Raw genomic sequence first — 15,146 nt, 5'->3', positions numbered from 1 at the left:
AAAACCTGACACTTCACAGATTTACAACCAATACCTCTGTAATAGTGAAGTTGCGTTTGTCGTTGAAATTTTTGAAGATCGGAAAATTATGGAGCCGTCGTTATTTACGGCCTGGGGGAGGGGTCGGAGGAATGTGAGGGGTGTCACTAAAAAAAATTGAAAGCTGCGAGGGGGTTGCTCAAAATGTGGAGAGTAAAAAGGGGGTCACTCAATTTTTGGTGCAAAATAAATTGAAACACCTCTCATGCAGATTGCACCATTTCATACATCAATTTCTAAAGATTTTCGATTTTCTGGACACACCCCCCTCGCCCTCTGCCCTTGGGGTATTCTAACAGTTCTACTCAGTAAAAATACAAATTAGAAGCACCTCAACACGATTGGAACTAATTTGGGATAATTGGATGGTGAAGTAATGTCTTTAAAACCTGCAAATGTAAGCTAATCTGCTTTTCTTTTTACGTTACACGCTAGTTTTTGTGAGTAATTTGTAATATTGAGACATTCAGCTATAGGGCACCTAAGATTTTTAAGAAATTTAAAAAATATGAAGATCCAATTATCCCCAAATAGTTCCAATCGTGTTCCTCTCATATTGCACCATACTGCATCATTGCACACATCAATTTCTCAAATTTGTCCACACAAGAGAAGGTACAACCTCCTCTGACATTTTGCCCCTCAGCCTCCCGCGTGTTCCCCCCCCCCCTTTACTTTCAAATTCTGTCCTGTCATATATCTTAGTGAAAACCTTGTATTTATACCCATCCAAAGAAAACAATGTTATATGGTTGGATACTGCTCATAGCGTGAGCTTTTATATCTACATTTTATTGAGACTTTGCATTTCATTTTTTTGGTTTCACCTTTTTCAACCGTCATGAGATAACCGATAACAATCTAGCAGGATATGAAAGGTCTTTATTATTGTTATATTTTTGTAAATTTTACAAATACGTGTCTTGATATTAAACTTTCTAAATGGGGGCGGGGGGGGGGGTTCAGTCAAAATTTCTGTGTTGGGGGTTACCCAATTCATCTTTCAGAGTTTCCGTTGAAATTCTTCCGACCCCCAGGCCGTAAATAATGACGGCTCCCTTAAAACACTTTCCGTATTCATCGATAGCAGACGGTGGAATATTACCATCGTGTTGCTATCAGTCTGAGTAAAAAATAACCATGGAAAACCTTCCCTGAAAATGACAGTCCCGTACATTAAATTTTATGAGGTATTGGAGAACGAGATGCTGGTACCTGGTTCCTATGCATCAGCATCCACATAGCATGATACATCAGAATACACGTCACTCTAAATAGCAACTCTGCGGACTCTGTGATCATATACCTGCGTGTAATTTTACAGAAATACGAATATCAACACGAAACGGTAACGAATAGACTGACACAAAATTTGATTGAGAATTCTTTCTTGGTGACTCTGAAGTGCGTGAATGTAACACTAGCGCTGAATTACTAGGCCTATGACTTTTTTTTCCAGCAAAAACACGCCACATATGCTCATTCCGTGTTGCGATTCACCAGAACACGTCACGTGACGAGAAAATACATACGACATCAGAGGGTATTTTTGAAAAACAGTTTTTGACCAAATTTGGAAAAGTACCCAGTCACGTGACCGTAGTGTCGTCTGCGGCTTTGCTTTGAAACAATGGCGGGTGACTAGAGCATGACGTGCGCCCGGGATGAGCGAAGAACCTCTCTCTAAAACAGCAAGATTTTCCATTCCAACAGTTTAGGAGCTTGAAGTTGAACTGTTTATCGACAGAAAAGATTCAAGGGCAACCAAGGATGTTGCTAGGTAATACCTTCCGAAATATAATCTAAGCATACTATGCTTAGATTATATTTCGGAAGAAATTGGTACTATTGTTACCGCTGTGGAGAAATCGCCAAGTAAACTTGTCACGCAAAATTTTGCGGTGCATGATATCAAAACATATTAAAAACTATAATATGACCAGGTAATAGGTGTTTAATATTGCTATGGTGAGTATATTTGCTATAGGATATTGATATGAAGGACATTGCGCAAGGGTGAGTGAACATTGAGCAATTGATATATTGATATGTTAAGGCCATTGCTACGTATCAGAACGTCGGAAGGTAGCATAAACTACTCTTTTACAAACTACCCGGTCCGCATATAACGCTATTACAAGTAAGTGACGTTCAGTCTGACCGTCATTTACTTGTAATGTATGCTCAAAATAAACTGGATTTTCAATGGACTTCCCGACCCGAAGAAGTGTTTTTTGAGATTGTTCAGACTTAACTGTATTGTTTGGAAATCGCTTACCGAACATAATTCCCGCTAACCCACACTGTCATAGTATAAATGCGCAGTTTTAAATTTGCCTGTTTTATTATTGTGTAATGTTTATTGTATTCACAATATAACATGCACGATTTTTTCTATTTTTGTATTATTATATCACAGGAATGATTTGGGAAACCAGTCAAGCGAGCCCAACATTGAGTTTGTATTCACAGGGGTCGTGGATGTCGGCCTACCATATTTTATGAAATCAATTTATGGGTTTTATGATAACCTCAAATATTGACAAAATTTCTGCTCATATGTCAATACATAGGCTCTTACGCTACGGTCTGTTGAATATTTAAATCTGTTGCAAAGAGAGAGAGAGAGAGAGAGAGAGAGAGAGAGAGAGAGAGAGACTTTTAATATACGTCAGGAAAATACGTGAGAGAGTTCGAATACATTTGTTTACTGGCTAAAAATCAATAAAATAACGCCCTCTGTTGCCCAAACATAAGTAGAGTGAAACATGTTCCAGCATGCGGACAACATGGCAGTGAGTGAAATATTTTAATTCAACAGGAGTAGTCTATTAACCAACCAGCTTATCAGTGGAATCTGTCTTTCTGTGAAGGTCATAACTTAAAGTTCAAAGCGTGGACAAAGAACCGACCACGGTGATCGATCTTTGATATAAACGAAAACATTTCTTGCAAAACTATTCAGGAGAAAGCTGCGATCAGTTTTGGCAGGAAAAGGTTCACAATTCGATATAATGGGGTTTCAAGCAAAAGTGGACACGTCTCTTACATAGTAGGAAGTCTTTGCTGATAACAGCAGCTGTTATATGTCATTCAGAGTAGAATTTTCTAGGCAAGAAAACGTCAGACTCTTGGATGGAAATCGAAAAGGTTTCACAGCTGCCAGGCACAAAATATATGTCAGATCGATCTGGTATTGAATTCCTAAAGTTCATGGACTTGAACTCAAATAATGTAAAATGTGACCTTTTTTAATAATACCTCCATTCTGATTGTTTTTCTTTTAGACAGTGCTCACTATGAAATATAAAGAGAACCAGTTCATATACTTCTTTGCATCGTTTTGGACAGGTCAGTGATTATTTTGATTTCCTCATTGTGGCAAAACAGCATTACACACATTTTATCAAGCTGCGTCAAATTTGCACTGCAGTCTTGAGTGTTGAAGGACTTGAAATCAAAGAGGATGACTAACAAGACACGTCATAACGTGCAACCCTGATTGCCAACTGTCAACTGACGTACACAGGAAGACAGCTTTAAAGTTATATTCAAATGCAAATTCATTCTATATATTTCTTGCTGATGAACTAGCCATGAACTCCATTACATTTCAATAGCCATATGCCTTGAGATCCTCATATCATGATAAAAGACTCTTTCACTGACTGACAACCACACACCATACAGCAAAAAAGATGACCATTTCACAAGACTCCTTTTTGTTTTTCCAAGATTTATTCTCGTAATAGCTGTATTTGCAATAAGCACATTACAAAAAATCAAAAGGTCTTTTTTTTTTATTTTCCACCTCCAGAAGTGTGAATGATGTTTTAAACCTGCGGTGACTACGAGTGAACATCCAGATAAGATTATAACACCAATGTGCAATCCTAAAATCCCCCTTGTCCAATGGCAAAGACAGAGTCAAATAAATGAAAACCTTTCGGTACTGGAAGTAAAAAGTAACATGACTTGTGCCACACAGAAACTCTCTCACTCCTTTGGCTAATTATTATTAATTACTTTTTTTTCTGGACTGAAAATTAACAATATTTCAATTCTATCCATTAGAATTTTATCAAAATGCACGCTATCAGATTTTGATGACAATAACAAATGTTGGCAAAAAAACCCTTTGATGAACTGTGAAATTATTTGACTATATTACTACCGGTGAAACTGCTGTGACTAAACTGTTTGCCTATTGACTGACTTGGTACATGAAATAAAACTCGACTATTGTTACGCCATTTATTGGACTTGCTACATTGATTAAAAACACCCACTTTTGCTGGTTACAAACTGAAGTTAACAAAGTTAACACAGAGGAAACAAAGTACAAGTGTGAGTTAATATATCACGCTATAGTGGCACTTTTGGCCTCTCGCAGCATCCTCAAAGCATAGTCTGGTCAGTGGAGACATGAGTGACGTCGGACACGAGGTCACCGCTGACAGTTGCCATGGGAACATGAGAGTGAACCCATGTCCATTGGTCCACCAATGTTCAAACTGTCACCCCACTCCAGAGTAATGCCAACTTTGGGGGAGCTCTCAGCTAAAACAAGACTATAATGAATAGCTCCTCTCTCTCTCTCGCCCTCTTAAAACAATAGCAATTTATTTCAGTAGCAATATGCAGTTTACATGTAATATGCTAAAATTTAAAAAACCCCACTTTACTTACATCACTTGAGCCTGGATTTTATTAGACCAGGTCATTACATTACCAGTCCTTACCATGTAACAACTGAACCACTAATTAAGTCACAAAGGAAAATAATCAAGTCTTGTGGTTTTAGGTAGTTTGGGATGGGTCAATTCTGTGTCACCGTTTTGATTTAAATTGAATTTCTGTTGACAACACTCATAAAAGAGGACTATTCTTTTTTCTCAGCTGTGTTATAAATTGAAAAAAATGAAACAAGGAACGGTGACACCAAATTGACCGACATCATCAGTACAGATAATAATATATCAGTTTATTGCAAAATCAACTGAGAAGACAGTCAGACAAGCAGTGGGGTTATAACTTTCTGGGTGGGGGTGGGGGGTAACTTTTAATATATTTCAGAGATCAGGTGTAATGATACCTTCTTGAAAATGCATTTAGACAAAAAAACCTGCTTGTTTGACTGTTTTCACTTGAACAAAAAGGATGGAAGATAAAAAGTTTTTATCTCTTTTTAATAAATCCAAAAAAAATAACATAGAAAGAATATCACGTAAGATGTGAAAATAAAACACGACATGGCAGCACTATATTTTTTTAAGTCGCATGCAGATTATAGCTGTTTAGCTATCCAATGACTAACAAGTAGTGCTAGCTTATGAAACAATTTGGTAAATCCATAAACAAAAGGCAGGTTTGTCCGTGCTGCATTTAAACAAATTGTTTTCTGAAGGCAAGTAAAATCTAGGCAATATCTACATGATTATGGGGACATGGAATACACTGTTATTAATTCTATATAATAATAATTATCTTAACACTGATACCATATAGGCCATAGAATTTCTAACTCTGAGACTCTCTCTTTAAAACTGGCAAGTTCTACTTGTAACTAAATGGCACAAAATATTTTTTTGCAATCATTACCTGTATGATAAAAAACTATTTAAGCCGGGGGAACCCTGCTAGAATGTACGGTAATAGTATCTTCAAAGTGTTTTTTTGAATTTTCCAGAGTGGATAAATCTTTAACAAGATGTGACAACTACGCTTTTTCTTTAAGTTCTGTTCATTTCATTATTGTTAAAAGCAATTTCACAATATTCTGAAAGCCCATTCATAAAGCCTACATGCTATTTCCAGGAAAAAAAACACATCGTCTTAAAATTTCACTGAAACGAGTGAAAACACTGATTACGACTGGGAAATACTACACTCCTTTGAAGAATACACTAAATATAAACTAGTATTCACAATTCTAAAACATCAACGTAACAAGGAAACATTCACTGTGGTATGTTTGTACACACGCACACATCTTCAGATTTTGGCAAAAAGTTTACCAAATGTTTTGCGGTTTTTTATGTATTACATACACATTTTTGAAATCTTCATATCATTTCCAAACAACTACATACAAACAGACAAGTGTCGACGAAAAAATGACATCCAAGTACAGTGTAGTACTTAAAAAAGACAGAGACTCCAAGAAAAGGAAAAATCTACAAACAAGCAATGAGAGACATTTTATTTTGAATGACAATGCTTTTGAGACTCATTATAGGTTTATATACTTGGGATGTCCTGTGAGTACAGTTCATAAACTACACCAAATATTTCTAGTAATAAACGTTACATTCTAGAATCAAATTTGCTAGTGTAAGACATTATTTCTTTTTGAGAGTGAAAAATCCTCCCTTCTTTTTCTCTTTCTTTCCAGGTGAAGTGACCGCTTCTGTCGGGAAGGTGGCCGCCCTGGCAGCTGCACTGGCACCCTCTTCGTCGTGTCCCTCAGCGGCTGCCTTCAGTGTTTCCACCCAGTGATTCATTTCATCATCATCTTTGGCTTGAAGTAGGTACTCGGCACCGCTTTCCAGCCTGTGAACAAAGGAAAAAGTCAGTCAGTGTCAGTGATCATCATTGCTTTCTTGACATAAGTTTTGTGTGAACTGTAAGTTTTCAGGAGACTTTGGGGATGCAGCTTGTCTTGGAAAGTGACAAATATGGTCTGTTACTATCATACACACATGGATTTTGTGAAGGTAGAATGTGTCTTGGGAACAGTATTTCCCACATTCAAATTTTACCATATCATGACTGATCACCTTTTTATTTTTGAAAATTATGGGCTGATTACCAATATTCCAGGACCCTATTACATTACATTCTGGGCAGCTCTAAAATTCAAGAACTTTCCAGGACTTTTGAGGAGAGTACAGACCCTGGTACCACCTTGAGAGCAGTAAGCCTTTAAATGTTGTCAATATTCTAAATGAGGGTTTCCCCTTGATATATAAACACAGCTGTAATAGGGGCTGCAGTTACATCACCAATTCAGATATCCAGTAACTGCGTACACCCAAGTCTGTGCAAAAACTGATGGATAGCGATGTTCAGGGCTTCTCACACTTGCAGACTGATATAAATTCATGGACTGGCCAAAATCAAATGACAGGTACAAATTGATTTACTCACTTGAGTCTGATGACGTGCTTCTTCTTGGTGTAATCATCGGCCACATCAACCTTGGCTTTTATCAGATTGACCGGTTCCTCACCATGGAAATGGATTTCTTGTAGCTTGTGTTTCTTGTCTTTGTAGAAGGAGAGTAAATTGACCTGCTGCACAGCGTACACATTGTGCCAAGACCTGAAACAATTCAAAACGCTCAGTTACTTTTTTGATGAATACACATGTGGATTTGGATAGTGTGAATTTTTTAAACACAATACCAGTGTGTGTGTGTGGTGTGTGTGTGTGTGTGTGTGTGTGTGGTTTTTTTTGTAAGTGTCTGTCTGTGTGTATACTTGTGTTTATGTATATAGTGTTGTGTCCTTATCTTCTCTATAGCAACTGACAGCCACCTAGAAAGTTTTAAATTGTGCAACACTTACAAATTCAACTTTTGAAGGTCCCTCTATTCAACAATTTTTTCTGGAAATTTCTACATAACCATTGCATGGACAGAATACCCAGCAGACAGAACACTGCCTTTACTCACAAGATTCACACTGTCTAAGTACAACTGGAAAGTCCTGCCATCTTGTACACTGACAGGCCAGAGCATTATTTACCTGTTAGATGCTTTCTTGGCATGTGTCTCCCATTCGTGTTTCCTTGCCAAAGGGCCTTCATTTTCAACATCACCACCCATGTCTCCCTCTCCCCTCTTCGGAGTGACAGCAGGTTTCTCCTCAGCAGCTTTCTCCTCTTCCCCGTTGACTGCAGGCTCACGGGCTGGTTCACCAGAGTCTTCCATTGCTTGCTGGGCTGGTGCCTTCTCATATTGGATCTTCTCTTCTTGGTATTCATGGCGACGGGCTTCGTCAAGTTCAAGTTGTTTCTGTCTCAATCTGCAGAGAGACATTAAAGTGGGATTTTTTTAGTCTAAGTTACATCAAAGCTGGAGAATGACAACAAGATGCTGTGTGTTCTCCCTATAGCCTTTTCTTGTTAGTCGCACCAACTCTATATTTATGGGAAACAAAGGAAGTTTTTACCATAACATCACAAGAACATTAACTTATACTGGATATGCCAATCTGATAGTACAATGTTGAATGTTCACTGAGAGACCCAAAAGTCCATATAAACCCTGAAAATACAAACAATGCAAAGCAAAACTCTCATGCATATAAAGTTTACATGTAACAGTTAGGAAATACCATTACATACCTTTCTGAAAAATTTTAGATAAAATGAATTGTAAAGATTGTAAATATTACTCATCTAAATGAAACCAGGGTAATTAAAATTAACAATTGCATTAATTAAAGAAACAGATTTTTTAAAATTGCATACTTTTCCTTTTCTTCCATTTCTTTCTCTTCACGTAAGAAGTCTTCAATCACTCTGTGTTTCATTGGTGGTGATTCCTTGAGTGGTGGTATATCTGCATCGGGGTGTAAGCGTCTGTATTCCTCTTCTTGTCTCTTGCGCATTTCCTTCAATTCATACTGTCGATGCAAAACAATAGCAGAGTTGTAAACACACTGATAATATCACAAGGCTGAGAAATGAAAAGATACACTACAGTGACAAATCAAAACAGGAAAAGAATTAACATCGAAAGAAGCAACCAACAGTTCAGTAGGGCAACTTCTAATTTCACTGCACAGCATTTTACACCACCCATCTCACAGAATGATGTACCCATGTGTCATTACTGCATGCTCATATGTGTTACTGGCAGTTGCAAGTGAAAGATTCATGGCATTCCATAAGTAGCAAATGAATTATCTAAATCATGAACTGTCACAGTATTTATCATCACATCTGCATTTTGTCTCTGTGTTCTCACAGATGTGCCAGAGTGCCTTTTTTTGGCAATACTTACTGTTGTTAGTCTTTCTAGGGCACCAAACCTCTCTTCCTGAGCATAGAAGGATTTCTCAAAGGCTTCGTGTTTCTTGATGTACAGTTCCACTTCGTCCAGAGTATCCTGGAAGAGAACACGTTGTTGGTTAGAGGAAGCGGGTACCAGCTGCAAGGCTACTCCGGAATTATTTTTTAAAACACTGAAACTGTCTACTGAAGATGTGCACTGGAATCAAAATTGATATGACTGTCTGGATTTTCTGTCATCATGTGCTGTCATATACTTAGGGGAGGTATCATCTGAAAATAGCTGTTGGTGTTGCCTTTGGCATGTTTATGACACATCAGCGATATTAAGCTGTGCTGCTTGCTGCAAAAGAAACTTAGAGATGACTGTACTCAACTTTCTACATTCCACAGATGACTCATTTGAATAATTATTCCACCACAAATTCTATGACTATGTAACTTAGATTTACTTCAAAAGATTTCCATCCCAAACTCTATTGTTGGCAAAGAAAAGAAACCAAAAAGTCACTAGTGATCTACAACACTTACTCCGTAGTCTTCACTTCTAAGGTACGGTTCCTGACTTAACAACCACGCCTCAGCGACGTGAGCATCACGGGCAAACTGATAGACTTCCAAAATGAGTTGCAGGAACTCCCATCTGTGTTCCCAGTCACTGATCATAGCACCACGACGACTGCCCAAACCAACCAGCTTCTCACGGATCTAACAAGGTGAAACAGAAGAAACCTTTCAGAGACTTTCACATTCCTTGTCGATATAGAAAAACAAAAATTTAACAACACACACACACACACACACATATATATATATTGTAATGTATCATATCATACAATATCACATACAGTATCATATTTATTTTCCTTTCTCTATACAGAATCATATAATAATGAACTTATGAAAAAATGCCATGCTTTCATTATTCGTGTTCTCTGACACAGAAACACCATACATTGTTGCATATCATGCAATAGCAAAATGGTACAGAAAGTTTGTGGTTCATGTTACATCAAGATCAAACATCTTAATTATGAAATCAGTGATTTTACTTATGTAAGAATAAGTTACTGACCTCTTTGGAAGCATAATGGCTCCTACTCAGCATTTCTCTACCCAGGGTAAAGCACTCTGTGAAGCTGTCATCGCGGGCATCAATCTCAGCCTTTATGTTCTGATGTTGGTTCATCAACAATTCTACACCCGAAACATCTCTGTAGAGGTAAACGTTTGGGATTGCAACATTGCATTTTAAATGTCCAGAAACTCTAACATAACAAGGTAATAGTAACAAATGAACTAGCAAAAAACATGGTTACTCTATACAGGAAAGTTCATGAATATATGTGATAATTTGGGCTAATATTACATCTTATTACCTTGCTCTTAGTGTGGTAAGAGTGTGTTAAAATCAGTAACCTGTCTGTTGAGATTACACTGATGCTCTGTTTTGACTGTACCTAATTGTTTTCTGTTCTTGGTAAAACTACAAATCGCAAATCTTACAAAACGTCTTCAAACACTTCTATGAGCTTGATAATTGCACACAACCAAGTATGAGTTTGTCTGATAAATTTGCATACAAAGAAATCAAACACACTGGCAATATTTTACAGTGGTGGTCAGAAATTAAGCAACAAATCTAATGTAGGAGACTAGACATCAAGTATACTGTCGAATTTCCTAGTGGGATTCACTTACCTTGCCTTCTCTTGTGTGTTGATTTGGATCGTGACGTCGTCCATCCACAACATGAGATCCCTTACCATATTGAGGAATCGGAAGTAGTCTGACGTGTCAGCCAGTTTGATCTTGCGGCCATCCACCATGGCTTGTAGATTCCTCCAGGCGTTGACCACTTCGGCTTCCTTGGCCTGGATGTCACGGGCTTTATCTCCGGCGTAGGCGGCTCTGAGACGAGAAGCGTCGTCTTGTAGTTGCTGCACTTGGGTGCCTAGCGCCAGGATATCATGTTCAAATCCTGAATGTTTCCTCTGTAGATTTTTGACTGTGTTTCCATCTTTACCAAGTTCCTCTGACATACTCTGTTGTTTCTCCTGTGAAAAAAATACACACAGAACAGAGCAAGTCAGAAATATGCTCTCTGGTCATGATATAACATTGCTTTCACTGATCAGACCTCTATGATGAATAAAATAGATTACACTCTCTCCTTCAGTAACAACACTCTGATCGACATGTGTCATTAACAACTGACTTTTAGAAGAACACTGCAAGCAGAGAGTTCAAATCATTTTGGTCCTTGTATGGAATATGGTTAATGTATCTGATCTTTGTATTCAACAACCTGGTATTGCACCTGGTATTGCATTTACTAAGAGTATTGTAACATGGTACTTTACGATAACACTGAATTATACAATGGGTTAGATTTATGTGTGACGGATTGCCATGTGAAATTTATGGCTTCATATCTGTTTATTTTATATTAGCAGAGATAATTGCCAGAAGTACTGAATGGTTTTAGTTTGTATGTGAGACAACCTATTAACATGACAGATTGTCTTCTCTGGGACTACCCTTGATGAGAGCTCCCCAGTTTTCACTTACCACTATCCTACCCAGGATTTCCCTGGCATCGTAGTAGAATTTGTGGAGTTCATATGAGGCTGCCAACATCTGTGTTCTGGTGTCGATAAGTTCCAACAGATCAGCCCATGCCTCGTTGAGGCCATCCTTCCACTCGGCAATGATGGCTGCGTCTGTGTGTCCTGAATCTATCAATTGGTCTGCTATCTCATTCACTGTGGCCACGCGCTCCTGGCCAATGTTGTGTGTCTCGCGGGCAAACTCCCTGAAGCGGTCTTGCAGCATCTATGATGAGGATAAGGAACATTTACAATGTGTTTTTTTACCACTTGTAAGTATCGCTTTCTTATTCATGACAATATAAAACTTAACACCAATTCGTTGGCATACAAATTCTGACAAACTATGTTAGAGGACCCAAATTGATAAATAATAACTGCTGATAGAGGGCGCCATCTAGATCCAATTAACTGTACCTGACAGACAAATGGAAAGCATCATTTGGTGAGACTCTTCTCATCTTTGATCATCCTCCACATGTATTGAGAATACGCAGTCTATGTGAATAAAGCTGCTTGTGAATTAAGTTGATTGAAGCTGATCCAAACTTTTGTCACTGTGTTCAAAATTTTTACCTTCTGTAGCTTGGAGGGTTTTGACTTACTGTAACGTGTTCATAGTCTTGTCCGAGTTCATGAGAGCCGGCAACGACTTCCCTCTCTGCAATCCATTGCTCAAGATCATCTACCTCTCTGTTCAACTGGTACAGTTTGAGTGTCTCGTCAAGGCGGGCTCGTCTCTCCTCGGACAGGTCCTTTAGACCAGCATAGAGTTTGTCAATCTGTGACTGACGCACTGCAATTTGTTCGCTGTGAAAACAAAAGTTAGAAAAAGTACAGAACATAAGCAAGCATCTATGAGATTACAAACGTGTCTTTGAGATTAGGTACTTTGTTAAGAAATTTAACTTACTGCAGTTGCTAACGTCAAGTAATGTACCATATATATGCATCAGAGATTAGACACAACTCATGACGACAGACCACACAGTAAGAGACATAAAGTAGTAAGAGACATAAATTTCTTATTGTACATAATGGCAATAAAGTCATTGTATCATATCATATTCCAATACAAGTGTGCCTGGGTAGTCAACACTCAAATTGTTGCAGAACAGGAAATGTTACCTTTGAGGATGGGCTTCATCCATAAGTTTTTTCGCCTCTTGGGAGAGTTCATTGATGGTGTCGGCGTAGTCCTCCATCGCATTTTCTAGAATTTCATGCTTCTTCAGCATGTACATGGCGCTAGCCTCGTCACGTCCCCTCTCATCACCCATCATGTACAGTTCCTGCTCACTCATCCAGGCCTCAGCTTCATTGGCATCAAAGAAGTACTGTAAAGTCAAAATCGACAAAGTAGTATGTTAGTTTACAGATTGCACGTGTGTGGGATAACACACCACATCATGGTTTACAACAAACTGTTTTCTTCAGTTGGGACATCTTTTTGTTTGATGAGTATTTTGTTGCAACACTTACTGGGAAAGAGTGGTACATGAATGTATCAAACAAGCAAAAACATACAGCCACATATTCCCGATCTGAATACTACCCACTGTGCACAGCTATTGGCTATCTCTCAGATTTCTCCTGCCTAATGATGCTGAATACATTAATCACTGTTTTTAAATCAACTTTGTGTGGCTCATGACAGAAATGATTTTTCCTACCTGTTGTGCTTTCTGTGAGTCTTCTAATCTATACTTCCTGGCATCAACCGCATAGAGTAACCTCTTCCACATGTCCTGCAGCTCGCTAATTTGCCTGTCGATGTCGTCCGAGTTCGGGTGTCCCACCTCGATCATCTCCTTGCCACGATCGCACACCTCTGTGATTCGCGGCTCGTGGCCGTCCACTTCTGCTTTGAGGGAGTTGTTTTTCTTGATCAGCATCTGTACGGCCAGGAGACTGTTGCCGTGGTCTTGTGACGTTGCAAGTGGCATCTTTTCCATGATCCACATCTGTAGTGAGGTGACAAAGTTGAGACAATATGTGAGTAACAAAGCATCGACTCGCTGCTTTCACAATATTATTGATGATCCGGGTACTACCTGTTTGCAGTCTTTTGAGCCGAGGAAATATTCTCTCCATGTCATTTTAACCCATGAAAAGTTTTCACCTTTTCCCACAGTTTGTACCATTCATGACAAGGAATGAAATTACTGAGAATTCTTAAACCTTACACAGTCGACTAAACTATTGCTATGTTGAAGTTTATCAAATCACAAATTGGGGTACAATTTCAAGGTATCACACGGTTGAGCAAGGTATCGCGGTTGATAGCAACATGGCTTTGGTGAACCATTTGGAAATGGCAGACAGTCTTGTGCACCTATATTGCAAAACAAAAACCACATGTACAGGTATAATGCCTTGCGGCAATATCTGACAGGAAAACATTACTTTTTCGTCTTCAATGTCCCTGTTGAATTTGTGTGTTTTCTGGTTGGCTTCAAGCACTGCTTTCCTTTGCGCAAGTGGTTCAGCCAATCGGTGGAATCTATCTTCAATGTCGTATTTCTTTCGTTTGACTTTTTCCAGATCTCCGGCATCTTGAAGTTCAGATACTTGTGATTCTAGGTCATTGACCTGTGTTTTCTTTACGATGACTTGGCTTTCCAACATCTGAAATTATAAAATGAGAAATTTTATCATCGAATGCCCAGAATTTTTTGCAGCAAGGGACATTAAATATCTCTGTTGCTGGTAAGATGAACTTGACAATGTATATCCTCATGTGCCTCACTAAACACAAACAGCATAAACATGTATGAACAGAACATGGAAAAAACACACACTCGCCTATAATATCTCCACTTGGAGTGTAAGTATGAGCATTTTGCTAGCTGTCACCACTATCTTCTCTGGCAATAGTAAATAAACAGGCCTTTCATAAAATTATGTGTCATTCTGAGATTAATCAAAATAATTTAACAGGCTTCTAGTAATCAGTGGTTTCACAGGTAAGATTTAAACCACAAAGGCCTGAAAGGTTACCATCAAACTGACACCTGATATTTTCAAACCTTTTCCATGTACTTGACCCTCGCTCACCTGTTGTTTCTTGAGTAACATGTTAACTGTGGCATAATCTTTGCCGGTGTCTTCATGGCTCAACTGTACTTCAAGATCGTTGATCCAGTTATCCAAATCATCGCAGCCTTGTGTGAACAGTGCTGCTCTGTTGGCTTCAAATAGTTTCTTGGCTTTAGCTTGAGTTGTGTTGTCAAGTTCGTCCCACTGGGCCGACAGGTCACTTAGTCTGCTTTCGACTTGTTCAGCGTAGTCTGGTTTCTCTGTTATCAGCTCACGACCATGCTGTGAGATGAGAGTTACAAAGTCAGAAAAATAAATCAAGCCCTCCTTGTCCAGACTTCCTTCCCCCTTGTCTCCTGGAGTGTCCTTTTCCTTGCAGTCGTGAGTGTACATTATTGCTTTCATTTATTTTCTATTTCACACAAAATAGAAAGAACCACC

General features: G+C 38.6%; 1 protein-coding gene across 2 annotated transcripts in view; it reads right to left on the bottom strand.

Annotated features, from left to right (window-relative positions):
* Positions 1 to 3,758: 3,758 nt before the first annotated feature.
* Positions 3,759 to 15,146, bottom strand: part of LOC139149603 (spectrin beta chain, non-erythrocytic 1-like) — a 52,152-nt gene continuing 40,764 nt past the window's right edge. For both annotated transcript variants that reach the window (XM_070721434.1, XM_070721435.1), the window contains 14 exons: positions 14,724 to 14,987; positions 14,073 to 14,294; positions 13,340 to 13,630; positions 12,795 to 13,003; positions 12,272 to 12,476; positions 11,629 to 11,892; positions 10,759 to 11,114; positions 10,133 to 10,271; positions 9,589 to 9,765; positions 9,050 to 9,154; positions 8,515 to 8,669; positions 7,788 to 8,066; positions 7,189 to 7,362; positions 3,759 to 6,591 (listed from right to left, as the gene is read on the bottom strand). In XM_070721434.1, the coding sequence (XP_070577535.1) occupies positions 6,381 to 6,591; positions 7,189 to 7,362; positions 7,788 to 8,066; positions 8,515 to 8,669; positions 9,050 to 9,154; positions 9,589 to 9,765; positions 10,133 to 10,271; positions 10,759 to 11,114; positions 11,629 to 11,892; positions 12,272 to 12,476; positions 12,795 to 13,003; positions 13,340 to 13,630; positions 14,073 to 14,294; positions 14,724 to 14,987 (3,051 nt within the window). In that variant the 3' untranslated portion in view covers positions 3,759 to 6,380. The remainder of the gene's footprint in view (positions 6,592 to 7,188; positions 7,363 to 7,787; positions 8,067 to 8,514; positions 8,670 to 9,049; positions 9,155 to 9,588; positions 9,766 to 10,132; positions 10,272 to 10,758; positions 11,115 to 11,628; positions 11,893 to 12,271; positions 12,477 to 12,794; positions 13,004 to 13,339; positions 13,631 to 14,072; positions 14,295 to 14,723; positions 14,988 to 15,146) is intronic.

The sequence above is a fragment of the Ptychodera flava genome, chromosome 14, assembly GCF_041260155.1.
Source record: "Ptychodera flava strain L36383 chromosome 14, AS_Pfla_20210202, whole genome shotgun sequence".
NCBI lineage: Eukaryota > Metazoa > Hemichordata > Enteropneusta > Ptychoderidae > Ptychodera > Ptychodera flava.
The sequence above is the reverse complement of the archived record's forward strand: the minus strand, read 5'-3'. Positions and strand labels throughout refer to the sequence as shown.